General features: G+C 52.1%; 4 protein-coding genes and 2 non-coding genes across 6 annotated transcripts; all 6 read right to left on the bottom strand.

The window, feature by feature from the left end:
- Nucleotides 1–179: 179 nt before the first annotated feature.
- On the bottom strand, nt 180–4,102 carry SMAC4_02522 (uncharacterized protein). Its single transcript, XM_024655473.2, has 3 exons — nt 3,119–4,102; nt 2,824–3,029; nt 180–2,752 (listed from the first exon to the last, which is right to left on the bottom strand). The coding sequence occupies exons 1-3, from the start codon at nt 3,448–3,450 to the stop codon at nt 600–602; spliced, it is 2,691 nt and encodes an 896-aa protein (XP_024511356.1). The 5' UTR covers nt 3,451–4,102; the 3' UTR covers nt 180–599.
- Nucleotides 4,103–11,236: 7,134 nt separating this feature from the next.
- On the bottom strand, nt 11,237–16,277 carry SMAC4_02523 (uncharacterized protein). The gene is made up of 5 exons (XM_003352040.2): nt 14,195–16,277; nt 13,101–14,010; nt 12,851–13,045; nt 11,780–12,788; nt 11,237–11,639 (listed from the first exon to the last, which is right to left on the bottom strand). The coding sequence occupies exons 1-5, from the start codon at nt 14,416–14,418 to the stop codon at nt 11,446–11,448; spliced, it is 2,532 nt and encodes an 843-aa protein (XP_003352088.1). The 5' UTR covers nt 14,419–16,277; the 3' UTR covers nt 11,237–11,445.
- A 1,335-nt stretch (nt 16,278–17,612) lies between these two features.
- Nucleotides 17,613–17,708, bottom strand: SMAC4_13273. The gene is made up of 2 exons: nt 17,672–17,708; nt 17,613–17,647 (listed from the first exon to the last, which is right to left on the bottom strand). It is a non-coding gene; the product is annotated as a tRNA-Glu (tRNA).
- A 576-nt stretch (nt 17,709–18,284) lies between these two features.
- SMAC4_13272 lies at nt 18,285–18,375 on the bottom strand. Its single transcript is given in 2 exon segments — nt 18,285–18,319; nt 18,339–18,375. It is a non-coding gene; the product is annotated as a tRNA-Glu (tRNA).
- A 470-nt stretch (nt 18,376–18,845) lies between these two features.
- On the bottom strand, nt 18,846–22,720 carry SMAC4_02524 (uncharacterized protein; the record flags this gene model as incomplete). Its single annotated transcript, XM_066089793.1, has 3 exons — nt 18,846–20,784; nt 20,850–22,568; nt 22,690–22,720. 3 exons carry the CDS (start codon nt 22,718–22,720, stop codon nt 19,283–19,285), a joined length of 3,252 nt encoding a protein of 1,083 aa, XP_065946198.1. The 3' UTR covers nt 18,846–19,282.
- Nucleotides 22,721–23,778: 1,058 nt separating this feature from the next.
- On the bottom strand, nt 23,779–27,592 carry SMAC4_02525 (uncharacterized protein). The gene is made up of 3 exons (XM_003352042.2): nt 26,770–27,592; nt 24,509–26,711; nt 23,779–24,357 (listed from the first exon to the last, which is right to left on the bottom strand). The coding sequence occupies exons 1-3, from the start codon at nt 26,929–26,931 to the stop codon at nt 24,104–24,106; spliced, it is 2,619 nt and encodes an 872-aa protein (XP_003352090.1). The 5' UTR covers nt 26,932–27,592; the 3' UTR covers nt 23,779–24,103.
- Between the last annotated feature and the right edge of the window lie 63 nt (nt 27,593–27,655).

Raw genomic sequence — 27,655 nt, 5'->3', positions numbered from 1 at the left:
GAACCACCAACAATGGAGAAAATCATGACCGGGCATGGCGGGATCACATCATTTCATCGCTCCCGGCCTGTTCTTCACGTTCTTTCACCAGAAATAGTTCTGGGCACATATCACTGCATGATCCCCTCATACTCCCCGCATGAGCCAAAGCCCAGTGTTGGACATATCCCAGTTTTGTGATCGATGTCATCTCTCTTTTATTTCTCTCTTGTTTCGCCAAGTGCTGGAAGTACCGTGGTCGAACCCGTTATCCGATTGCTCATTTTAGCATCTTTCTCTAATTGCCCTCTACCCTCCAACAAAGCCTGTAACTGATTCCCAATGTCATTGTCCTTGTCCCATTATTTTCAATACCCAGAAATCACAGATCAACTCCCCAGGTTCAGTTCTCCTTTCAACGCCATTGTACCGGTTTTCTGTACGCAGCGCCCCGTGTCATCAAGTACCCATCATGACCACCCCGTTGCCTTCAACGGAGCAGAAGTGTTCCAAAATAAAAGAAAGCACTAGAAGTCGAAACCCATTACCAGTTCCTCCGGTCAGACGCCCCATCCAATGCGAAAGAAAAAAGGAAAGAAATAAAGAAAGAAAGAAAATTCTCAGCAAACAGCCGCGGGGGCCGGGTTGGTGTTGCAAGGTCCATCAAACATCCACTCGTCGTCGTTCTCGTGGCTCATGGTAAACGCTTCCATGAAATCGCCGTCCACGGCCTCGGGGTCGAGGATGCTACCAAAGGCATCGTCGAAATAGTTGGCCATTGGGTCGTTGGTGTCACAGTCCATGGCGGTGGTCTGGATCGCCTCATATGCGGTCTTGTCTACCGGAGGGGTCAAACCTGCCGATGACATGTCCTCAACGTCAGTTTGCGGTGGTGTGCTGCCGCCACTGTCCACGTTCACCAGGACCAAAGCGCCCGGGCCGTGCCCTACCCCCGACACCATGGCATCTACCTGGGGAGGACGATAAAAGGGGGTATTGGCCGGCTGGAAAGATGAGCTGGTCTCAGGTGGCGGTGTTGGCTCCTTCTGCGGTCCCAGCTGGATCTGAGGGCCGAGGTTTACCGTAGCTGCCTGAGGGCCCTGAGGACCCTGAGGGCTGATAGCGGTGGCCTTGTGACGAGCCTCAACCCCCATCAAGAATCCGTGTGCGAACTCGGCCGCTGCGTACATGCCCCGCAGCTGGAGCAGCAGCTTTGCGCACACCTCAAAGTCCCGGCGTGCTTGCTGGCTGAGCTCAGGATCCGGAGATCGGCTATGAAGCAGGTGAACCGTCATGGCTGGCAGTGTCACGGTCACAGCCGTGGTGGGCAGATACTTGGCCAGTCCGTGGCGCAAAAGATCTTCCGCCATTCTCGTCACCATAGTAGCCGCGTGGTGCACCTTGCTCCGAGCCTGCTGGGCAATCATGCTGGTCTGAGCGGATTGAGTAGCGGCCTGCTCCATGGTCAAGTAGTGCGGCCTGTGGAGAGCCGAGACGGTGGTGTGGTAGACCATGTGGAGGAGAGTACGGTGGACAGCTACCGGCTTGTCCTCCTCAGCAAGGGCCTCGGTCAGGAGTGGCCTGTATTGGCAGTCCTCAGGCAGCTGCAAACGCCAGCTCTCCAGCATCTGATCCACCTTCTGGACCTCCTGGATGTTGTTCAGGCTCTTGTTCGGGAACAGCATGGTGGTGCTGGACGTGGTTTGACCAGCTGGAAGACCACCGTCGTGGTTGAGGACCGTGTATTGGGTCTTGATCATGTGGCTGATACCAACGCAAATGCGTGCCTTCTGGATGCACAACCGGGCAAGCTGTCTCTGCGTCGCAACATTTCTAACAACAGCGCAGTTGGGACCAAGCAGTTGGTTATCTGCCGGAAGCTCCACGATCTCGAAGTCGGATTCCTCCAACATGGGCACGTCAAAGTCCTCGTCCTTGATGCGGGTCGGCCGGCGCATGCCTAGCGCAATCAGGCGGTCGCGCATGAAGCAGCACCACCAGATCCGCTTCCACAGTTTCCTTTGCGCGGGCGGCATGGCCAAGTTGGCCGGATTGCGGTGGATGCCAATGGTGAGTCCCAATGAAATCGCAACTCCGATCCAGTGCCACGTATCTTTCTGATCCTCCGGTGTTTCGTACCAGTAGGTCATGAGAAGCAGAGACTGGACAAGATCGAGACGGTCCTTTTCGACATCGCAATCGTACAGAACCCGAGTTCTCATAAACAACTCTTTCCGAGCGTTCCTACGGCTCCCTAGCCCAGCCGCGTCCAGATATTTTTGGTCTACAAAGTTAGACCCCGCAAACATAACGGCTTGGTAGAGGACCAGGCTAATTTGGCCCGATTGGCCGTTGGAATGGATCGCGGTAAGGAACTGACGCAGTTCCAGAAGCGGCATGTAAGGGTGGACATATTCAACATAAGCCTTGAGCATGGCATTTTGCACCTCGGGCGTCGGGATCGTGAAGGCTCCCTTGGCCATCATGTATTGCACATCAACTGCGTCCTTGGGCGGGAGAGGCTTGAAGAAGTTCGGAAGATGCGGAGAGACGGTCCGGTTGGGTTTCGGTTGGAGGTTTGGTTGTAGAAAAGGCTGTGGTGGGGGGGTCGAAATCGACGTAGGAGTTGGTAGTGGGTTCACAACCGTCGCGGAAGGGTTGGCGAAGTTTCCGGGCATGGTCGTCATCAGCTGTGGATTTTGCCAGAGACGCGCGCTGGCTTCGGGGAGGCTTGGACTGTTCCAGAGTCCTTGGGTTTGGGCCGCTTGAGCGTCTGTCACAACGTGATTCAGTCAGATGAGGCTCCCTGACAGCCGGATTACTCGGGAAAGACCAATGACTTACAAAGTGGCTGCATCAGGGCATTTCCCATGGAAAGAGGGAGTCCAGCTCCGTTCATCATCTGGAAACCAGCCATGAGCGAGGCATTGGCATGGGCAGCAAGCTGCTGGCTAGAAAGAATCGGCTGGTGACCGAGAGTCCTGGCGCCAAGTTCACCGCCCACGGCCGCAACTCCATTGGGAACGTCTTGTCCTGCCAACATGTTCTTCCTACTCAGAGGAGAAGGGCAATGGCGTTAGCCACTGCTCGGGTTACTTGGTTTTGAAGATTGGGGAGGCATGGATGCCGAGGCACTCACTTGCGACGCCGACTCTCCATAACCACACATTCGACCCGATCCCATTTGCAGTTGTTACAAGGCAGGCCGCCCTCAACAACATTGCAGCGTACTTTACGGTTCCGGCATGTCAAGCAGGCCCGAGCCGCACGTCTTTTCGCTGGCCTGGGGTTCTGGCTATCTGCGGGACTGGCTTTTGATGGTCGCTTCTTGGAAGGTGTCGCGGCTTCGATCTTTGCGAGGGAACTCGGCTTGTCTTCGCATGGCGACGTACATACTGGTCCCGTCGACTCGTTTTCCGTCGATGGGCTCGGCGAGGGAGTGCACTGTGATCCTTCCCCGGAATCAGACATTTTGAAAAGGGCGAATTTGATTTGATGCCTTGGAAGTTCTGGTGCCGAAACTGAGCTGATAAGAAGGGTGAGTTGCTTGGTGGTGAGATTATAGTCAACTCCGGAAGCAGGCTGATGTGTATTGAGGTTGCTGGTAAGAGTGATGGCGGGTGATAAGGTTCGGTTTCCGACAAGGTTATGTCTCGATGGATGTTGGTAAGTCGTTACTTGATATTGTCTGTCTATTTACCCAGATCCACGTCGACGTTCACCTTGACGAATTCATCCAAGAGGACCCGGATTGGGAGGTGGGGGGAGAGGATGTTTTATATTGTTCCCTTGGTTTGACGGTGTACTTGGTACATATACACCTCACACAGTTAAGGTCCCATATCCTCGTACATATGGGGCATTAGAGGAGGCACTAGAGAGCCAAGAATGGGGCCCCATGTCAACCCATCGAGGTATGGATCCGGGTTTTGGGTGCTGCTTTCTGGAAAGTTGGATGAGGCTCAAAGGGCAAACCCAGCAGCTAACAAGCGTGATGAGTCGTGACAGCGGCAAACGCTGTCCATATGTTGAACTGACACTTCCGCAACAGAGATAGAAACATGTCCTTGCAAGAAATCAAGATGCCAACGCTGACCTTTAAAAACACAACGTCAACCGCTCTCGAAAAAAAAAAAAAAAGACTTGGAAGGTATTCGACACACAAAAAATCAAGATGGTTTCCGAGGCAAAATAGTTGCCCCACCAATAGGTACCCCGGCAGACGCCCAGAGAGCTACGCTACAGCAACGTACAGACAGGAACGGGGGTGGCTCACATGCCTATCATGAGCTTGGAAGTACAGTACAAAAGCCCGCCGTACCCGTCTCATCTTCCTGTTCGTCTCTCCCAGCCCTCGTCGAGCCCCTCGTCAATCGTCATGGCCTTGGACCCCGTCTGGGGCTGGCACAGCGAAGTGGAATCCTCAATCGAGCCCATTGCTCCGAACCTGGTTGTGATTGGGTATCCACTGGCTGGCCATGCCTCAAAACGGTGAGATCTTGGAGCCTTCGTACATAATCGAATCCATCTTTCTCCAGTCTTTTGTTTATTTTCTGACCTCCCCGCCTCTTCCAACTCCATACCCAGAGTCTTGACTACATGAACTCCTCCACTGTCACCCAAAACTATTCGGGTCTCTGGCGCATCAGCGGGGACATAATGAAATGGCGTCTTCTTCGTTGACCTTTTTCAAGATCTTGAGCGAGGAAAGAGATTGAGTGTGGAGGAGCCAATCACGACACTTGGGTGGATGGTGTGGCAGCCCAAAAGGGCTTAGATTTTGCTGCCCACACGTGAAGTAGTAAGCCGAAAAAGGTGCACCTAATCGAGTTTGGCGAGCCAGGGGTTGGGCGAGCAAAAAGTCAAGATACCCCAGGCCGTCGTGGAAGAAGCGGGAATGTTGCGATTTGCGCAATGTTGCCAGCGGTGGAAAATGTTACGGTCATGTGCCCAACTGCCCACCTTTTTCTTAACAGTTTGGAACAAACCTTGCAACCCATGAACCCACCCATGCCCCATCGTTACCCCATGCTGGCCGTCGTTGGGGAGAATCAGTGGCAGAAGAGGAAAGGCAGCAAGGTACTGGACGCAACGGTGCGTCGCGGATACCACAAACCCTTGAACTCAGTCTTGGCCTTTGGGGTAATAACTCCGTTGCTGGTCCGTTGCACATGTCAATGCCTTTGAGGCTTCGAATCACAAGCTTCGAGTTTTGACTCTCCTATCTGGGGTCAGACGGACTTTATTGGAAGTTCAATGAAGCCTTTGATATCTTTCATACGGACATTATCGGCGTCAAAAAAAACTCCCACTCCGTCCACCAGCCAGCCCCTTTTTTCCTCGAGGTTTCTTTGGCTTCGATGCATTGCATGGCAATGCGAGGTACTTGAAGTCGAAGTACTGCTTGTACTCTGGAAGAAAAACTGGGGAGGAGATTTATCTCCGTTCCGTTTTCTCTACCGTCTACACACATAACCCTCTCCAGTCCTCTTCGACCCCAAATCTTGTGTACTGTACTGTGGCCTTCCCAAAGTTAACGGTGACAGCAGCTGTAAAAGAGATTGTAGGACACCAATGATGGCATTCGCTATTGTCAACCAAAACTGGATCTCCTCAATTGGCAAGGGAACAATGAGCCAGTGACAGGTCGGCCGTTTGACCGAAGCAGCGAAGCGCGATGCGATGCCGCTTTTGTGTGTGGTTCCCGTAGGCCGGAGCGGGACTTCTCCGCAGTGGCTTCTGCATCTGACCGGGGCGGTGTTCTGATTGACCGAGAGCACAATCAGCACATGGCGCACACTGTTTTGTAGGTGGTACGGGTTATCACCGAAACTACGAAGGACATACGAGCAAGAGCCTTCTTGGGATCGATCTCAGTCCAGACCTCAGCCGCTTTGTCGGGAATAACAAAAAATATGAACAATCGACGACAACGACCACGACCATGTTGATATCCCAACACCGCTGCACAGATCCCAAGACAGCGATCGGAGACTCTCGGGTGCACACCGTTGTCAGACTATCGATGTGAGTAGCAACCTTGATAACTGGAAGAGATAACAACACATGAAACCGAAGATCACCAACTGTCACCTTCCCACAGACGCCAAGAGCAGATGTGAGGCGAAACCTGGGGAATCCAGCAACCTCATATGAATCCGCTGAATGCCAGTTTGACACATCGGGGGCTCATCCACTCCATTTCAAGTTTCGTGATATGGTCAAGTTGTCAACCACCACCACGGCAGCATCATCATCATCATCATCATCATCATCATCATCATCATCATCATCATCATCACCAGGGCAACGCAAAAAGGAAACAGACACAACCACCAGAGCCACAAATTCAGACGATCATCACTACAAACTGGGCTTAGCTTCGGCCTTGAGTCAGTTGCTTGGGGACGAGCCTAACGAAAACGGCGTGAAGTTGCATGCATCACCGTCTTTCGTTGGCCCCGGCGGCGACGGCGGGCCCGGCAAACCCCGTTTTTCTGGAAGCCCACTTTTTGCAACACTGGGCAGCAATCAACCAATCCACATTTTCTGAACATTGTGGATTTGGGAAATTTGAAACGATTCTTGGCTGATGATGTGGTCTTCCTGGAGATTCTTTCTTGTGTTCTCTTGTTGGAGTTTTGTTTTGTTCTGTGTCCCTTCTCTTTTGACCCCTGAGTATCCTCATCACCAAGTAAACAAAACAATGACAGGCAAAGTTGAAGAAGGGCTGAGCTATCTATGATTTGGCCAGGTCCGAAGCAATGCATTAAATTGCGTCGAATGGTAAATCATTCGCCAAGTTCATGGGTAGGACCCACGATCGATCAACAACAACAAGCGAACATCACGACCACGCATCCTTCATCAATCTCTTTTTTTTGGACTTCCCCATTGACGCCAAGAGCGGTGAAGCCTGGCTCGCCTGGATTGACCAGTCGGTATCCAAGGGTTTTTTTTTTTTTTGCAAGCAAGTGCCATCATCACAAAAGCAAGCGAGTGACAAGGAAAGCTGTGGGGAATGGGGATGAAGAAAAGATGGAGAGAGAACGCAGAAAAGAAACGATCACCGATCTTTTTTTTATTTATTTTCTTCTCCCTCCCTGCCTCCCCCGCTTCCATTGGCGGCCAACCCCACATTCCTCCGCAAAAGCCAAGCCTTTTCTGCTGCTGGTTGCCCCTCCGCACACCGTGCTGAAGCGGCCCTGCAGACAGTGATGCCACAGTGCCAAATACCAACAGATCGTCCGCTGTCACCGGGCATCACTGCCACCGTTCAGAGCCTCAAGCCCACTCCCCGCCTGAAGACTTCTTCGTTAGTTTGTTCTTCTTCCTCACCGTTTTCCCCAAGGTCCCCAATAAAAACTTAGCTTGGCAGCCTCGGCAGCGATCCCAGTTCCAGCCTCCCCGCCTCCAGCCGTCCAGTCCGCCCACAGCTCACCGGCGACCGGCCGACCCGGTGACCTGAGCGGGTCAGGCCCTGCCTGTCTCATATCCTCCCCCTCTCCGTCTACGCCGTCCTCCCAGGCAGATATTCACACCGTCTCCGTTCGACCTCCTCTCCGTTCCACACACACACACTCTCCATTCCCCCAGGCACGCCAGGAACAGACAGGCGAGACAGGTTCACCCCTCCTCCTTTGCTTCTCATAACATGACATAGGCAACCCATTTTCAGCTCCGTAAAAACCTACAATTGTTCATCCGTTCCTTCCCGGCCCTGCCCTGGTGATGACCTGGCCGGACCTGACGCTACCCAGGACCACACGTCCCCAGGAACACACACACTGAACACACCCACAAAATGAAAGAATGAGTGGGATCACGAGACACGGGGAGTACGGGGAATACGGGGAATACGGGGAAAATGGGGCACGCCGCCTCCTCCGCATTATGATGTGCAATGTGTGTTCTCCGCTGCCGAGTGGCGCGCGAAGAACGCCGGTCGTTGTACGTACTTGTAAAGTGTCGTGCTTCACTTTTACATACGGTGTGCGATCCGGACTGGGTCTGACCGTCTGTCAGCGTTGGATCCGATCGAAGCTCGACCGAAACCATTCAACGGGAGGGAAACCACCTTGATGGACGGACAGCAACCAACCGCAACGAAGGGCTTGGTTCTTACGCCTATGTAAATTGCCTGTCGCCAAGAGTGTCGTTTTGTGCGGAGGGGCACAAGTGAGAGGCACGTATTATGGATTTCACGCAGTACACGTCGGGGAGATCACAGGTTTCACATCGGCTATCGACTTGGAGATATGAAGTAGTATCGCTGGATATAAACTGCCAGGCTCGCAGGCTGGCCATCAAGGGACTCGATCGACTCGAGAGCGAACCAACGAGTGAACGAAGTAACGTTATTCATCGTGGAGCGTGAAGATGAGGTAAGTTGGTGGGACGGCATCACAGGAGAGGTAAGCATGGATTTAGCAACGAATATGTATAGCACTTACCCTAAGGATCATGATTAACAACAAATCAAATCAAACAAACAAAACAGATCAACAGATGGGTGTTTCAACAGACGCGGGTAGACACGAATCACTATACGCTCTACCGCTCCAAAGCTTAATGCTGCCAATAGCCGACGAGACAGGATACAAGGTAAAGAGATCAAAAAGTTAAAAAGGCCTCATGAGATAGCACAAGACGAAAGACTGAAAACAATACTATTCTGACACTAGATACTAAAAAGAGACAAAGACATGATCGAGATGAAACAATCACCTATACGATTGACGATCCATTCGGTGTCGCGAAGGATCTTCTCTCGACCGACGATCATCAACGGAATTTGTTCCGCGGTGTACATTAGGTCTAGGACTCCGATTTGACGACGGTCTTATTGCTCAACACAAGTACTCACTCGTCATTTGATAGCAAGCGAGCTTGGATATCAACCACGGGACCTCATGCCCCTGTGTACAACAACAATTCTCAAACCAACAACACCATGCCGGATTCTTCGAAACTTTTACTTTTGCCATTACCTGCATTACCTACCTATCGACCCTCGCGAGACCAGAGAGCGAGCGGAAGGCGTGATCAATTCATCTACCTACAACTCTGCACACCACTACCTTACCTATATCAATCACCAGGTCAGCAAAGCCGGCGTACACCAACAACAGCATTTTACGTACAAATTACACATCACACAGGTAGATGTAGTAATCATCACCATTAGGTATATGTTCAAGTCGCACATCTTGGTATCTTGATGCAACTAGATCTCACCTTTGCTTTGAACAACAAATTTTACGACTGGTTTATCCATAACCCGCCGCAAGCCATGTACACTGCCGGTCACCTACAAAGGTTACTAGTGTTGGCGAAGGGTAAGGTAAACAACCAGCTTCAAAACTCGAGGAAAAAAAAAAAGAAGAAAAAAAACAGAGGTAAAAAGGTGTTGTCATTCCCCCCCCAAACGCTTACCAGGATCTTGTGTACCTACCTACCTACGCAGTACACTAAGAAAATTCCCAAAAAGGTTCTAGACCTGCATAAAAAAAAGTATTGGGTTCCAGACTTTCGGAAAATTTTCCTTCACCAGGTATTGTTGGTTGGTTGTCATGCATGTACGTAGATAAGTCCCGTCCGTCTGCATTTTTGCTTCTCGCTTCTCTCTTGTTGGTCCGTAACGGAGCGAAGCGAAAAAAAAAGTGACTAACAAGGGAGAAGCGACGGCAGAAGTGTCGGTAGAAGAATGAACGGAGGGAGGCATTGGGAGGGATATGGGATATGAGAGGTGTGGACGCCACAAAACTGAAGAATGCACTAGCATCAAGAAATGCATGCATCATGCTCTGATCTGATTTGGTTTCCTTCTCGATTCGATCGCGTGCCCGATCTCGAAGGAAGTTTGAAGAAGGGCTGATGTGGGTGATTGGCAGTGTTGTGCTGGGTTCGGTTACATTCGGGTGAGAGGAGCATGTTGAATGATGTTGGAGACGTTCAGTAGCCGTGTTTGGAAAAGGAGATGCGGACTGGAGGAGGTGTTGGAGATGGAGATGGAGATGGAGATATCTCGGGTGTGACGAAATGAATGAAAGGACAGTAACGGGACAATAGGTACGTATGGTACTCACTCACCCAGCCCTGTCCTGTCCTGGTGGCTGGCCGTCAAGGTGCTCAATCTAGACTATGTCACTGCGAACACTGCGAAGATTCGGTACGGATGAGTTTACGAAGAACTTTTGATTCACTTTGGGTTATCTTTTCGAGTTTTTCTTTTGATTATGGTTTCTGAATATGCGCGCCAATGGGGTTTGACTCCTCTTGAATAGGCTTAGCAGACTGGAGGGTGTTGTTTGATGAAGATAAGGTCTCTTGCCGATACCGGCAGGCGGAGCGAAATTATCTCCAGGTATATGCAATCTCATACTGCACCTCTATGTCCACCGGCATATTCATCATGACCATCATAGTGTCGCCATGGCTTTTACTTTGGGGTTTGAACTGTCATCAATGGCCCAGAAGCCAGGGAAAAACAGGCGGAAAACTGCGATGCTTATAGATAAAGAAGAACGAACAGCAAATTGTCGGGTCAGAGACGATGAGGGTGAGGGTACGAGGAAAGAGAATGTCAATATTGGAATCGATACTGAAGAACAGAAAGGAGGAGATGATGGAAACAGGAAGAGGAAGAAAAGAATGACCGCGGCAAGTATAACTGCAATTGCAGGGAAATAAGACAACTAAGTAGAGTGATAGGAGAAATTGGTTCGTTCGTTCGTTCATTCGAACTTCTCATCATCAGACTAGTGTCATACCACCGCGTCAACCTTTCTGTTCCGTTGTTCTTCCTTCTCACTCCCTTTATCCTTCTCCGTTCCTTCAGTCTTCCACCCCCAACCTCTATACGCTCAAATACATTCGCTCTTCGTTCCCGCTTCTGAATTGCATGGTCATGCTAAAAGTACCAAGCACAGCAATTTGTTCCTCGCTACTGAAGAAAGACCAATCTGGTACTGTCTTTTTTCTGCAAGGCACCGGCCTCCACTCTTCCGAGGTCCTGTTTCAGAGCCCTTTTCTTCGCGCCTTCCTTTCCTTGTTCTGTCTAACGTTCCTTTCTTGACGGCAACCGACCTCTACACCCAAAACTACTTAGGTACCTTAGTACTTGGTAGACAGCAATTTATGGAAGAGTGTTTGGGATGGGAGATACGCGCAGACAGCGGGAGGCAGCGCCACGGGCAGGCACAACTCAAGGTTAGGTGCAGTTAGTGTAGGTGGGTAGGTAGTTTGCAGTCCCTGGTGACAGACACCAGTATCACATATCATCATGAAGCCTCGTTCAAGTAACATTGGATACCCAATTATCTCCTTAAACTCCAGTCAGCCGATCCATTCAAAGTCATCCATAACATCAACCTATTTGTATGTGCCCCGAGACCCCAATAATGTATGTATCGCAACACTATCCGTGGTATATTTCATCCATCCCGATCATTACTGACTAAGAAACTACAGCCTCCTCGCTCTCTCTCCACGAGTCCTCTTCCTAGCCTTCGTCGATGATGAACTGGCACTCGCCAATCGATAAAGCTCAAGCCTGTTCCCAGCACCACAGTACTGATACGGGTTACCGGCACAAGTGAAGCTGCAATCAGCCAGCGGAGCGGGAGCGGAACCGCCGCGGAGGGTGTTGCCGCAGAAGCCTGTCATACCGTCATGTTAGCGCTGACCAAGCTCACAAAATAAGATGGGAAAGGGAAAAGAGAGAAAAGGAAAGAGGGAAGAGAGGAAGAAAGAAACAAAAAAAAAGGAAGAAAGAAAAAGAAGAAAAAAGAAAACTCACACTCCCTCCCATACTCCGCCCCGAAATACTCCCACCCCTCACAAGCTTCCGCACACCCCTCGAGCGTCATCCCGTCATCAGCCCAGAACTTGCCCTCCAGCGCCCTACCGCCTTGAGTAGCTTCAGTCTGGCATCCGACAAAGACGTAATCGCCCACGGCGTCCTTTCTTCCCAGGGTAGCCGTCGGCTGTGCTGCACTACTAGTTGCCGTACCCGTCCCCGTGCCCGCAGTGGTAGAGTAAAGCTCAAGTCGGTTTCCCGCTCCGCAATACTCTGTGCTATCACCGGCGCACAGCATGTTACATTCGCTATCGGGCGCCTCCGAGGAGGAAGAGGCCAGGGTGTTGCCGCAGAAACATTCGCGCGAGTATTCGGTGCCGAAGTAAGCGAAGCCTGTGCAGTTGGCGGCGCAGGATTCGAGCGTCATGGTGTCGTAGGCGAAGGAAGCGCCGGTTAGGGCGCGCACGCCCGAGCCTTCGGTTGCGCAGCGGAGGCGGGTGTAGCCGGCCACTGTGAGTTTTCTGGCGGGGCCGGTGGCTGTGGGAGTTGAGGATGAAGTGGTGGTGGTAGAGCTGGGAACATCGCTGGAGCTGATTTCCTTGACTACGCTGCTGGTTGATGATGGCTCGGCTGCCGATGAGCTAGCAGCGGTGCTGGCAACGGTGGAAGAGGCGTCTGGGTCGTTACCACCACCATCACCGCCACCACTACCAGGCGTGGTGCAGGACGCAGTTCCCGAAAAGGTGGCGCAGCTGCCTGACAGATCGCTGGCCTTGTTGAAGCTATCGGAGCTGGAACCTGCCGTGACGCTGAGCTTGGCGGCGTAACTCAGGCCACCGGCGATGGTGTAGCTGGCGGAGTAGAAAGTGTAGGGGCCGATGCAGTCGCCTTTGGTCATGGCGACGGTGGCGCTGCTGAGGATGGGGACGGGGTTACCGTTGCGGACGACGCCGCGGGGAGTGAGGTAGGAGATGCCTAGCGAGGGAGTTGTGGTGATGTCGTTGCGGACCTGTTATGTTAGTCAGCGGAGGCGAGTCTTGATGGTGAGGAGGAGGGGGAGTGGGAGCTTACGAGCGCAGAAACAGTGAGTGCACCAGAAGTCTGGAGGAGACAGCTCTGGGGCTTTTGCAGGATGATGGCATCTGACAAGGGGTAGGAGTTTCCGTTGTTATCGTAGGACTCGCTGGTGCCGTCGTTGAGGTTGATGGTCACTGTGAACGAGGAGATGCCCGAGGAAGCGGGGATATTGGTTGAAATAGGGTAGAACTATGTCTTTGGTTAGATATCATGAGTCCGAGTCCGAGCGAGAAAGGAACCATACCTCAAAAGTATCATCAAACCCGGTACCAGCTCCTTGCACGGTGGCGGTATATGAGCACGACCCGGAAGCGCAACCCCCATTCCTATCCTTCCAAGTCATCTTGATATTCTTGATGGCGCCAGAAGCCCGGTTTGTTGTGCGGACTCTGATGTACCCGGTCAAGAGAAAACTGCTACCTCCTGAGTTCAAGGTCAGCTGCATATCAACAGGCTTAACCGCATAGGGAGCAATAGGATCCGTCAGCGTCACGCCCGAGGGTACAGTGTCAATCATCTTCTGGAGAACAGTCTTGCAGACGTTCCTAAAATTCTCAGCCGAAGTCAGCCCGTTCATCGTGGCATTCCCATCAATGTTATACACCTTGAAATCCGAGTGTCTGTTGAGCGCAACAGCTGGGCCGACCACCAATGGGTTCTGCGTCGTTCCAGAGATGTACTCGGTAACCACCTTGTTATCGAACGTGGCATCCGTGGTATCAAGCGACTTCTGGCCGTTCGTTCCCGTACCCACGGGTACGATCTCGGGGAACTCCTCCGTGTGGACGCCGCCGAGGGTATGTCCGCACGCCGTCACCTGGATCATTTCTTCGGTGCTGAACCCCATGCGGTCGAACTGCTGCCTGAACGTTTCCGCCGAGTTTTGGGGTTGCGGTACGCCGGTGCTGCCACCGGATGTTGCGTCTTTCCTCCCGAGGCGAAGGGGGATGATGGGGCCTCCGCAAGATCGGACCGAGGCGTAGACTCCGGCGGCAATCAGGTCGGACATGGTCGATTGGGATGAGTAGTAGTTGGCGAAGAACTTGAGGGTGGTGTTGTGGCCCGGTCCGGTGTTCTCGCCGTTTGTGAGCTCGAACTGAAGCGAGGCGTCGAGCCCGCCGGTGCCGAAGACGCGGTTGTGGGTGGCCATGTCACTGGTCGGAAGTTAGCATGTGCGCAGACGGCAAATATCCATTGAGTTTGAGCAAAGTGCCCAAAATCACATATGAGTTTCCCATGAAGTGTCTTTCCAATCTTCTTTTTCACTTCCTTTGGATTTTATTCCGCCTTTTGGCATGTTCTCCAACCCTCACCACAGAAATATAAAAAATCACATACTGGAATCCCACCCGCAACCACTCCGAGGCCGTCACCCTTCCAGGCCCGGCAGCCTCATTGTTGCAAGGCGTGATAATATCATTGAACACCCTTCCCTTGAAGCCCTGAAGTTGGTACACAATTTCCTCCATCTCGTCCGTGGCGGCGGGCCATGTTGGGTCGGCTCCAGTCCTGGCCGCCAGCGAGAGCAGGCCGGCCAGGGCGTGATATGCGTTGTATTTCATGATCGGCGTGTGCGGCGTCTTTTGAGGCTTGCGCGAGATCGGGAAACGGTTCAGGACATCAGATCTGGCAGCAGGAGTATGTACGATAACAACGGTCGAGAAGCCCAGCTGAACAACTGCAGTTTGAATGTTTGAAATAATGAGTGATAACAGCTTTGGCTTTGAGGCGTCTGCAAGAGAAGGTATAGGTAAAAAATGAGGAAATGTGGTAGTATCGGGATTGTATGTGCGCCTCGTATTGCCAAACTCGACGACAACACGACAAGATACAACCGCTGGAAGGAGACTTGATGTTATTTCAAGCCAACGGGACGAACAGCAGCTGATATATCACAGCACTCGTTCTTCTCTCGATCAAAGAGAGGAAGAGACTATTATATTACTGCGTCCATGATATGCGCACTGCGACCTATGTTCACCTGTAAGAGGGATCACAAGGCGAAGATGGTACAAGACAGACAGAACAAGGCTTGAGACATGAACATACAACATGGGGGGCAAGAATAAGGTACGAAGAGGGTGGCCTGGAACCTGGACCCGGGGAATCGCAACGCTGGTTGGGAATTGGCTGACCCCTGCATCAGCTTTCCATCGGCACGCACACAACGTCGTCTTCTGTCCAGGATCTGAACCATCCTGATTGGTTCTTGGTAAGACCTTGTCGCTCTTCAGTCTTCTCGTATTATCGCGGACAAGAACTGCATGGCAGGCATGTGCAGCCGAATGGGTTTAAGGCGAGTGAGAAGTGCAGAGCTGACGGCTGTGCAATCGACACGGGGTGGGGATAAGGTGGCAGTGGTGGCTCTTTTCTTTCCAACCACATTGCGGTAGCAAGCGAGAGAACGACCTTGTTGCTTGATACTGTAGATAGTTCAACCACCACCACCACCAACACCATCCACCTCATCGAACGCCAAGCTCTGCCGAGATGCCGAGCCGAAAGACAACGAGGGAACGCCCATTACGACGGCGGCTGTTGATTGGTCTTATTTCCACTTGGACTGCCGATAAGATGATTCATTTTTTGGATATTTTTTTCCAGCCGCATGGCATGGCCCGAAGCAGATGTCCTGATGTGACTCCAGATGTCCACACGGGGAGCGCCACATAACCACCGATGAAGGTTGTTATGACAGATGAAGCCCGAACTGATGGATAGGTGCCAATACCAAACCAAGTTTGGGTTTATTGACCGACCAGATCGAACGTTCCTTGAGACTTTGACAGACAGAACAGGGCAATAGCTGAGTGAGGTAAGATAACGCAAGTGGACACTATCGACTGTTAGTGAGGGTGAAATGCATACCGATAATGTAGTCATCAGTGTGTGATATCTGTGATATGCACTGAGACTCTCCTTCACCGAGCATCGTCGTAATTAGGCCTGTCTGCCTCTGTTCCCCTATCCTTTTACAGAGCGCCATATCGTTGTAGGTAATCGGGCCGGGGGCTTGCTTGCACTGATGGACGAAAGTCGGAAGAGAGCGAGAGTGGTACAGCTGTAGGTAGTTCGGACTTGTCGTTGTGTTCCAATTCTATGCGGTTTGCTATTCCCGTGGTAGCCACGCATGTTTGAGGCTGGGCCTTGAAGTCGGAGCAGAGAAGAGGGTGACCATGCAGAGCTGACAGCATTGTCTCTGAAATTAGATGGCAGAATGTGTGCGTGTGTGTGACGGTGACGGTGACAGTGAGTGACAATGGAGGAGGTGAGCAAGCGAAAGGAATGCTTGAGCCTTTTTCAAAGTTGAGCAACACGAAAGCGGAAGAAAGGGGGCGTTTTCCGAATGGCGAGGACTTGTGAGGAGGTCGGAGAAAAGACGATTATCATTTCATCCACCACATATTCGGCGTGATTTGAGGCTATGTTGTGATATTCAATTTTCAACCCGGATGGACGCCTTGTCAGCTTTGAAGATGCAGTGCTTGGTGACTGTGAAGAGGGGAACAACGGATTGAAACCCCTCATTTGGTGGTTGCTGAGATGTCTACGGCGGGTGACAAAACACCAGGTGCAAAGCTGTGGTCTGTGCGCAAAGCTGCCCCTGCTCCCCAAAACCTCGGATTGCAGATCCCCTTTCCTCCCCACACCAGACGACATCCGTCCCGTCTTCGTAGGGCTGAGGTTGGCAACGACACTCCTCGACAGTCTACTCAGCATTGGGTATTCTACCATGAATTTGCGTTCGACATACACAACCGCCATTGCCTGTCTAACAGGTCCAAAGAGAACTATCCATTCCCCCCCAAGGTCACTCCCCGCTCGGTGACTCCGCGGCCTCTTTTCCTCTCCAGCCAGTACTCCATCGGAATTCAGAACCTCACGAGATCATCAACAGCCTCTCACGATGCATCTGGGCTTTCTAGAAAAATGTCACATGTGAGACAAAAGCTCCCGCCACCGGTACTTATCTACCTCAGATGGATAATGAGGCGTCCCTGGTTAGTAAGTGGCTATAGAGTGGCTTTAAAGTATTGGTGCTACCTACCTGATTCGGGATGCCGGTTTCTCAAAGCTTTCTACCTACAAGACAACCGAGATTGGTGGTGATTCCGCGACATGTCTGTTTGCTCGTCTACCACCCACGTCACAGTGACTGACTGACTGACTGACTGGGCTGGCTGGACCCAGAGTAAGAAAAAAGAAGAAGAAACCAGGCGAGGGGATTCGAATCGGCGACCTTATCAATACGGGCGCTTCACAAGCGTGCACATCGTTAGCGGTCAGCACTTCCTTAGCCAGCTACGGGGACCCTTGCACTAATGGACAGGCACCCTTCAAACCTGCAAACCTCGAGAATGATGGAACATGTATTCTACTCCAACACACAGCTCGGCCATCGTCCCTTGAGGTTCATACGTTAATAAACCTACCATCTGGAGTCCCTCTTGTACCACCAGCATACAACCAAGTAAGTGCCAGGACATTCCTCAGCAGGCACCTACATCCCGGGGTTCCTCAAGTCCTGCTCATGTTAGCAAGGTTCAGTTTGACGAAAATGCCGGATATTTTGATTGCCTTCCCTTGGTGAACGAACAATCCGAAGGATTCATCATCATATGAATCCTGCCGAATTCCCAAAAGCCCGTCGTCCCGCAAATTCTTCATGGCAGGCAGGATCTCACATTGAGAAGAAGCAAGTTGCAACGAACAAGACGGGAAAAGACCAAAAAAAAAAAAAAAAAGTCAGAAAGTTTACCCTACCAGGGAGTTGAACCCTGCGCTGCGGAAACTTGATCAACCAAGAGAGAAGATTGAGAATCCGCCATGTTAACCGATACACCAGTAAGGTTGTTTCTTGCTCATCGGAAAGAGATAATGAATAATTCCCTTATGTCCCCCTGTTCTTGTTTGTAGCTGCTTCCTTGGACATACCAATGTCCCCGTTTGTGTGTGGACTCCTCTGTCTTGCTAGGATGGTGACAGAAGGCACGACTGAGCGGAAACACTAAGTCAGTAACTTATCAGCAAGAGCCAATCTGGAGGTGCACACTCACTTAGGTAGACATCAATCACCAAGTCTCCCGCCTACAGCAGTGCGGGTTTCGATGGCCGAGCGCAGATAGCCTGAGGCTCGCTCATGTCACACTCACCACAGGTAGATACCATTAGGAAACCGGCGTATCATAATGGTTTCTCATTGTCCCTGCTTGATATTTACACCTACATAAGAAAGTTCTAACCGAACTTCCAACCGAGCTCTTAACCCTCCCACATAAACACTTTATGCCAACAGGGGCAAAAGATGAAATTGATAACTAAACACTTCACACAATCTCTCAGCGTTCATAGGACAGAACATGACAGCAAAAGGAGAAAAAAGCCAAAAGGCCAGGAAAAGAGAAAAGAATGTTCAAAAAAAAAAGATTACCCTACCAGGGATTTGAACCCTGCGCTGCGGAAGCTTCATTGCTCGCAAGAATGAGAATCCGCCATGTCAACCGATACACCAGTAGGGTTTACTTTTCTTGCTGGAAATGTTTGTAAGAGGTTTGCTTATATGTAAAGAGACAGTTGTGTGTGGGGAAGGTACGGTAGGCATCCGGGCATGTGGTCGTTTGAGGTGGAGATGTTGAGAGGGAAGAAGCGAGGGGAAACAGGGGCAGTTGTCGACAGGTGGCCATTGGCCAGCATGGAAGGTACGCAAACAACCGTGACCTCTGTCAGGCGGCAGTACAGTAGAAGGTAAGAGTGGGAATGTAGTGAAATGTAGGCTCCCGTGTGGAATGGGGACAAACGTGGAGGATCACGCAGGATCATCAGCAAATAAAACACGGCGCTAAAATCCGTAACGCAAGTTATGTCGGTTCGGATCGCGATGTTACGGGACCCGTACCTGTTCTGATGCTGGAATGGAGGAGAATGCAATGGCACATTATCTCATCTCACAAAATGCAGATTTGGTCTATTCTGGGACTGAGTATGTGTGAAATGACAATTAATTATCATTCTTGGAATGAAGACTATTTATTACAGCTAGGAGAGAGGAGAAAAGACAGGAAGGAAACGGGATCATGAGAGCCATTAAAGTGATTATTCGTACAACAAAAGAGAGAATGTCGACGACCAGACAAACAGACAGACAGTTTTAGGTGTATAGTAATACAAGAGACAAGGAAAAGAAAATAAGGTATTCATCAATCATTCATTCATTCATTCATTCTCAATTACCCATCCATCGGGACGCCCCTAAAAGAGCCGAGTATCAATCTTCAGCAAACCCAAGAATAAGAAAACCATTAACAAAATTCGGAAAATAAATGAAACCACAATTTCCCATGCTCAAGAAGAAGAAGAAGAAGAAGAAGAAGAAGAAGAAGAAGAAGAAGAAGAAGAAGAAAAAACACCAAAAAACCTGACACCCACTTACATATCCTCCTGATCAAAATTCTCCGAAAACCTACTCTCCCTAAACGGACTAATCCTCCCACACCCACTAATCGACTGATTCCCCACACTCAGTCCGCCCGAACTCACCGGCCTCTTCTCAGCAGATCCAGATCCAGACCTCATACTTCTTCTTCCACTCATACTCCGCCCCGCCCCCTCATATCCCAAAAAAGCACCACCACCACCACCACCACCACTCCCCGTGCTCAGCGCACCGCCGCTAGCCCTAGGATCAGAAGCCATCAAGAACTGCGAGTGCTTTTCCTCGCTGTTGACAGCGGGAGTAGGCTGCGTGATGGCCACCTTCATCCCGTTCATTACCATAGGGAACCCGGCAGATGGGAGTGTGAGCGGTCCGTCGCTGGAGAAGGTACTTCTTGCTTCTAGGAACTCGTCGGCGTCGTTTTCGTTTTCGTTGTCTTGGTATTGAGCATGAGGTGAAGCGTTATCGCTGACAGTGCTGTAAACGCTATCGCTTAGGTCTGAGCTGCTCAGGCTGCTGACGGACCTGGTTTCGCCTGCTTCGCCGGCTGAGTTGGCAGTGATGGTCGCGGTGACGTAGGGGAGGACGACTTGCGGTTGCGGTTGCTGTATCTGCACTGGGTAGGGAGAGCGATCTCTAACTGTCGGCTCGGTGGTGGTGGTAGTCCTGGTGGTGGTGACGGTAGCCACTGCGTCGAAGCCACCGATGGCGCTGATGGGGCGAGAAGATGTCTTCAGGGCGGTGGTGCCTAGGGCTCCGGCGGAGCGATCAGGGACAGTATAAAGGCCACTGCTTTCACCGGGTTCGTCTTGCGCCGCCGCCGGCAGGTTAATAGCTGGTGTCATTGTTGTCGATTGGACGGGTGTCGGCGCTGAGAGCCCGGCGAGGGCGACTTCGCGGATACTTCCCGGTCCGCTGTGGTCGTCTCCGACGACTGAGGGGACACTGGTGTTATTCTCACCAAGCTTCCGAGTAAGGGCCACGCCACCGATGAAGCCCCTGTTCATATCAGGGCTGGCAGCGTCGGCAGCACCGTCTGCCGTTGTATCGATTCTCGACGAAGCGACAGATGCGCCGGATGCCGCTCTGGGACGAGAGAAACGGTTCTTTAGCCAGGCTTTCACCTTGCTAGTTGGCGAGGCCGCCGATTGCGGTTCCAAGATGGGACTCGCTCCTCCGTCTGGTGTTATTGAGCCCCTCTGGGGAGGCGATACGCGTCTTTGGAACGGCATGGACAACCTGGTCAGTCCCGAACTGTCTGTCCTCCTATGGGCAACTGCATTCAGTGGAGGAGCCGCTGGCTTCTCGTCCGGCGAACTTTGGTCCAAGTCAGCAGCCACGGCAGAGCCTTTCCCCTTTTCAATTTGCTTTTCCTCCTTGGCTTCCTTAACCAGACGCTTCTGCTCAGCTCTGGCCGCCTTCTCCTCCTCCTTTCGCTGCCTTTCTTCTCTCTTCACTTCTGCCGCTAGAGCCTTCTCCTTGTCTTTTTGCTGATCTGTTAATCATTCGTGTTAGCCTCTTACCCCTGATACTACCACCAGGTAACGCAAAAAAACCTACCTTTCAACTGCTTATGCAACATCTGCACCTCCCTCTCTCTCATCTTATACTTCTCGATCTCCTCCCTCTTCCTCTCCTCCTCCAGTTTTATTGCGGCCCGCCTCTCCCTATCCCTCTCCGCATGATCATTAATCTCATCCAGCAACGGCTGCACCCTCTTCGCCGCAATAACCTCCACCTCGGCCCTGTCTACCATCTTGCCTCCGCCAATGTCCACTTGATCCGCATCCATCGGCCTTCGGCTATTGCTCGCATCGAACCTCGCCTGCGCCGCCGCATGCGCCTTCACCTCCCAATCACTCTTGCTCGTATGCGGAATCGTCATCCCTTTCTCCGCGTACAGCTTATCGTCCATCCCCTGCAGCTGCGCTTTGACGTTGCGCTGGGCGGCTTGCAAAAGCGCCTCACGGTCGCGCGCCCGCTTCTGCTCGTCGACTTCGGCAACCTTGGTGTTGAAGAGGGACATTTGCTTGCGGATGTGTTGGGAGCGTTGGCGGTCGTTGGCGACGATGATGTCGCCGTCGCTAGAGGACCGACGTCTGGTGAGCCTGTTGCGGATGCTGCCAAATGCGCCTGCGTTGTTGCCCTGGCTAGTGGAGGGGGAAGTGCCCGTATAGTATTCCTGCATCTCGCGGTTCTTTTGGTGTTGGTCATGCAGTTTGGCGAGGCGTTCCTGCGCGAGACGGTAGGCGGCATCTTGGAGGCTATTGTACACCATCGGAGTGCGTTCCACATCGTCGTTGGTGGCTGTTGGGTCGTCGGTACCGTGGCGCTCAAATGAGGACCTGCGTCCTTGGACCTGCTTGGACTGGTCGATCATCTTTTGTTGCTGGGTGTACATGCGCTTAGCCATGGCCAAAGCGGAAGCGTGGAGAACGTCTTGCCGGTTCTTTTCGTCCACCTCGGGCTTGACAGGGGGTCGGGATGTGAACATTTGTCTGCTCATGGTCGTGTAGGGTACGGCACCGGCTTCTTCGGTCGGAAGAATACTGGGCGGGCGCATCGACCTGGTCGCGGCGCTGAGGGCATTGGAGGCTGCGTTTTCTTTATCGGGGTATGCGGTGTTGTCGGTTACTGGCTGGGGTTGCGACCTCGATCGCGGGCGTCGTCCGGCCACGGCATCCCTTGCTGCACTCAGTGATGCTTGTCGTGTCAAGGCGGAACCTTGTGTCTCTTGGACAGTCGGGGTAGAGGAGGTAGTAGGTGATTTATGTCCCTTGAAGGCCAAATTCGCAGCCGAGTTCCCCCAGTTTGAGGCATCCAAAGTAGGCTTAGGCAGTTGAGGCTGGACTTGTTGCTGTTGCTGTTGCTTCTGTTGGAATATCTGCTTCTGCTGTCTTTGAGCTGCACGCAAAGCGTAGATAGCCGCCTGTGACCCTGCTACACTGCTCTTGGGTTGCGATACCTCCAACCCGTTACTTGTCGGTGACGCCATCTTTTGGCCGTTAGCCAGCACGGCAGCGGTATTAGCGTGAGAAGCGTGTGTTTTTGATAACTCTGCCTTGGGATGTTCAACTACTTTGGTGTTGTTCCATCCCAGAGTCGCAACTGAAGACGCAGGAGCTGTTGATATCTCTGGTTTTGGGTATTCGACCAACTTTCTGTTAGCCCATCCCAAAGATGCGGCGGCACTAGCAGCTGCGTCGTTGTTTTTGAGACCGGAAGACGGGTAGCTAGGTAGGTCTTTGGCGTCTGCGTATCGTAACTTTCCCGTGTTGTCTTTACAAGGTGGTCAGCAAGGACCTAAGCGGGTGATGTTTGGGGATTCAGGTCGAGGACGAGATGTGCGGGTGTCATGCCACCGACTGACATGTACCACCTGATGAACGCGCGGACTTACTTGGAGGAGGAACGAGCGCTGTTTGGGCCATGGCTTATGTATGGTTACTGTAACCAAGACCAAGGCTCAAACGAAAAGTCAAAAAGACCAGACGAGCCGGCTAGGTATCGGATGTCGGGAACTGTGGGGTATCCGGTTTGGTGATGGTCCACTGCGGATTGAGGCTGTGAAATCTTGAAATCTTACAGGTCCTTTGCGTTTCGATGAGTTGTTTGATGTTTTGGCTTCTACTTGACGATTGGCTTTGTACAATGATGTGTCGCGTGTTGGAGTAACCTTCTTACTCTGTAGGTTTTCGGTATAATAATAGCTTTGGTAATAAGAATGTCGATCAGGATGTCCAGGCTTTTTAGAAGAAAACGAGTGGTTACGCCGATGTGGAGGATTACTTGTAAGTATGCGGCATTGAATCGATGTTTTGGTTTTCGGTTGGAGATGGGATGACAAACAGGAAGAGAAGTCAAAAGTGAAACGAATGGAGGAAATAAGGGTAGCACCAATACTTCTACTTCTGTCTCTCCTCTTTTTTCCCACCCAAAACGATCATGTCTTATTAGGTACAGGCTCTATGATGCCAATCCCGTCGTGTTCCTCCCGTCATTACAAGGCTGGCTTCCATTCTTGGCTGGGCCTGGTTGCTGCGACAAAGAGGGCGACGGTTCCTTTCCTTCCACTTCCCACACACGTCGTCATGCGCCGAGACAGCAATCGCTTCCTTCGCCCACCGACGTCATTGCTCACCAGTTTCAGAACGGTGGGTGCCGCTCAGCCATGCCCTCATTGGCTGGCGAGATCCATTTAAGTGTGATGCCGAGACGCCAACGCTGCGTATCATTCGGTCGGCAGCTGTTCTCCACCGGATCCACCGGGAATTGGTAGCTGCCAAGGCCCTGCGCCAGTTGGCCAGAACTTCTGCTTCAGCTCACCCACAAAGGCAAGGGGACTTTTTTCAGGGACTTGCCGACCTCGCCGACTTCACCGGGAACTTCACCTGACAAAGAAGCTGATGTGAGGTCACGCCGCCTTAACAAGCCACTGCACTAAAAGCTGCAGATGTCTTCGTGAGGCTATTCCGAGCTTGTTTTGGTATTTTAACCCCCGCCGTTTCTGTTCAACTTTTCTTCAGACAATAATGCGCCGCATCCCTGGGCTCGATATAGCTCCCTGTTCCTACCATTTATCCCTCCTTACCTTGAAATATCACGACCAGATCAGCATTGACAGTCAACCGTGTTTCACAAGGGCATCCTATTTCGACCAACCCGGCTATCACGGGAACACCTAACAAGAAGCTAAAGCTCGAACTTGAGGTATCGAAAGAAATGGCTCACTCGGTTGTGTTTCAGTAGCGTAACGGTACCTGTAGAGATACCCCCGCCAAAACCAAACCCTAAAGTTCGACAATCCTCCACACTCAAAGATCACCAACCCAGGAACCATCCCGCTTCCCCTCCAGCATATCAGCCTTCAAAGCCTCCTCAACGTCAATCACCTTCGTTGTCGCCGACTCCTCTTCCATAAACCTCAGCGCTTCCACCGCCTTCCCACCACACGCCCTCTCCAGCGCCAGGAAAGCAAAGTGACCACCCACCACCGGTCTTGCCATAAAGTAAATACCCGGATATCCACCGTTACCTTCGGTATCGTAGAGATCGGTTAGAGGACGGTCTATTTTTTCACATATGATCAGTCAATCAGTCAATCAGTCTTTCATCCATCCAGCCAGCCAGAAAAAAAAAAAAGGCACGAGATGATTTTTTTGGAAAACGAAAAAGGGGGGGGGAAAGGAGAAGGAGGAGCCATGGACCACAGCACATACCAGTAACAGTCTCATTAACCCACAGGGAAATGACCTCCAACATCTCCATCCTCGTCTTCTTCCCCGTCACTGCCGCCGCAAAAAACTCCCAATCGCTCTTGGTGTACAAGTGTCGAGAGTCGAGCGGTAGCCCGTACTTTTGTAGCACGGCCGAGTACCAATCGCTTTGCATTTGGTAGACTTTGTCTGGGATGAAGGGCTTTCCAGTGGTGGTATCATCATTACCGTCGCCGTCATCTCCACCGCCGCCGCCGCCGATGGGTTTCTGGTCTCCTCCAGTGGTGCCGAACCAACGCCCAAAGCCCCTCTTTCTTCGTTCATCTCGGTCCTGATGATCATCCTTGGTGGACGAAGACGAAGAAGAGGAAGAAGAAGAAGAAGAAGAAAAAGAAGAAGGAACATGGAAACACAACAACGAATCCGCATAAAGGTTATAGATCGTCGTCCACGATCCATACCACGTATACGCCAACTTGGCGTGGGTCTGGTCTCTCGAGATGCCGTACTCCTGCCACTTGTCAATATAAGTAGCCGCAATTTTGCGGTAATGCTTCGCCTCGTCCTCGTGGCCGACAATGTCCGCTATCTCGCTCATGGCCTTGATGCCGATGATCCCTTTGAGCGCCAGGTTCGTCTGGTTGGCCAGCCACCCGGCAAAGTCATCGGTGCACAGCTGGTTGTGCGGAATCAGCGATTCGCGAACGAGGTAGCCGGTCCATTGCTTCCAGAGAGAGTAAGAGCGCGTAAGCCATTTCTCTGCGGCTTTGGATCCGGTGGTTTGCAGATCGGTTTTGCGGTCGCGGTAGCCGCGCAGGTCGAAGCCGTATTTGTCTACCGAGTGTGACCAGTCTTTGGCTGAGGAGATGGCGTTGGCAGGGAAGTTTTGAGGGGCGGCGGCTTGAACGAAGGCGGGTTCGGTATCGTAGCGGAAGGCATTGGCGAGGGCCAGTCCCATGATGAGCATGTTGCCGCATTCTTCGACGGGCATGTACTCATCGTTGCCGTCGCTGTGACCGGTAGCGTTGGGGAAGTGCGCACCGAGATCATGCATGCTGTAGTCATTCGGGTATTGACCGCTGAGCTGGTGCTCAAGCAGCGGCTCAAGGAGGTAGCCGAGCCACTTGGGATTAGTGTACAGGAAGAAGGGAAAGGCAGGGAAGATGACATCCACGGTCTGGAAGTTGCCGTTTGACGAGATCTCCTTGAGGAAAATGATGGGGTCGTCGGGGGTGCCGGAGAACTGAGTGGCACCGAGCACCTGACGGGCAGAAAGCGCGGCGATATCCTGGTAACTCTCCGATCCGGACTCGAAGGCATCGCGAGCGAGCGAGTCGGAGTAGTTCCGAGCCAGCCAAGATGCAGTCTTGAAGTCGTCGTAGTGGTACCGGACCAGCTCGTCAGGCGAGGCGAAGTGGGATGCCCAGAGCGGTTTCATGAGTGTCAGACCCCTAGCGGAAGCGAACTGCACCACCGGATCCTGGATAAGAGCAAAGGTGAACACCACGCTGTCTTCTGTCTTTGAACAGCCCTTCTTCTTGGAGTAACCAGCCAGTTTGAAGGTCTTTGCGAAAGCGAACACGGGCTCTTCTTGCATGATGCGACGGAAGTCCCGGTCAATCTGGTTTCTCAGATAGCCCTTTTCAGCAAAGTGTTGACGAAGAAGGCCAGAGGTGCCCGCTTCATGTTGGACATCAGCTGGACCGGTGAAATGCAGGGTTCCCCATTCGGCGTGGTCGTTAAACTCGGTCAAGTGCTGCTCTGTTTGGCGGGTCCACTTCCACGTCTTGATGGGTGTCGCATCCTCGGAGCTTTCCTCTGGTATCTTGGGCTCGTGCAGATCCCACTTGATCTCGTTCGCCCTGTTCCCGCTAACCCATTCACCATTGGCGTCGGTGTAAATCGTGACATCAAAGCAGCCCTCGGCAATGACGGTCAGATACGCGGCAGGTATTGACTGTCTGAGGGTAGATGATGGGGTGATGGGAGAGAGGAATGAAAGCGTGACTTTCACTGGTTCGTCGTTGGAAGATCCGTGGAGAAGGTAAGTCAGGTTCGTAGTCGAGGCGTCAAAAGTAGGTCCTAGGTATTCGGGCAAGGTGATGTTGTAGAGCTTGTGGCCGTGCTGGAGGGAATCATGAGGTCGTCCGATGAGAGGATATATCTTGCCAGAGTCTGGTACGGCTGCCATCACTGAGAAGCCGAGCTATACCGGTTTGGCAGTTTTAGCTATCTTGCTCGTCTCAAACCGGATGAATACTTACATGAGACCCAGTCCAGAACATGGGCCAATCCTCCCATGGTGCTTTTCGAGCATTTCCCAGCCATGTACTAAGGTACGGGTTGCGGACAAACAAAGGCAGGACATTGGGCGTAAGTGTTGATGCGCTGGCTACGGCGGCCAGCGCCAGGATATCGAATCTCATGTTGGGAGAGGTGTGGTTCTCTCAGGATTTACTGTCTCGCTGCCATAGGATTGATTTTGCAAGCGACTGTTGTTGGGAACAGGCAGAGCCGTACTCTATGAAATGTCACGATTTGGACCAGCGGAAAGGTGAACAACCAAGAGGGAGAGCAAATAGGTTTAAAAGATACTTTATGAGGGCTATACGAAAGGATACTCAAAGATGGCGATGTCCAACCCCGTGTTGAACAAGAGTGATACTGGGCCGTGAGGTTTGGAAAAGGATAAAAAAGGTTTCAAATTCCTTGGAGTTCGGGGAAGGGGGAAGGGGCCATGTTTAAGGTGAGCATATCGGCTAGAAGGTGGACTGGCTCAGCCGGGAAGCCAAGCCGTTCCTCCTCCAACCGTCCTTCATGTCGCCAATGATCGAGTTGACCTGACGACGATCCTGTCGGACGAGGAGGGAGGTGAGGGGGAAATAAGTAAGAGACAGGGGTCAGGATCTCGTGCCCCTCCTCTTCTCCAAATCCGTCTTGGGGACTGCCCTATGAGAAGAACATGACAGGGGTTCTCCGCACTTGGTCCCAACGGAGGGTGGGGGACTTTCGCGTTCCCGTCATGCGGACCCGCTGCGGGAGCGAGTGGAAGCGGGGGAAGGACTCCACCCTGTTGTGTTCGAGCATCCTTCTCGTGCTTCTGTTCAACCTTTGTGGCCTTCTCAACTCGAAAGATGGAGGGTGGAAGGA

Source organism: Sordaria macrospora, chromosome 2, assembly GCF_033870435.1.
Source record: "Sordaria macrospora chromosome 2, complete sequence".
Lineage (NCBI taxonomy): Eukaryota > Fungi > Ascomycota > Sordariomycetes > Sordariales > Sordariaceae > Sordaria > Sordaria macrospora.
Note: the sequence above shows the minus strand (reverse complement) of the source record. Positions and strands in the feature narration are given on the sequence as shown.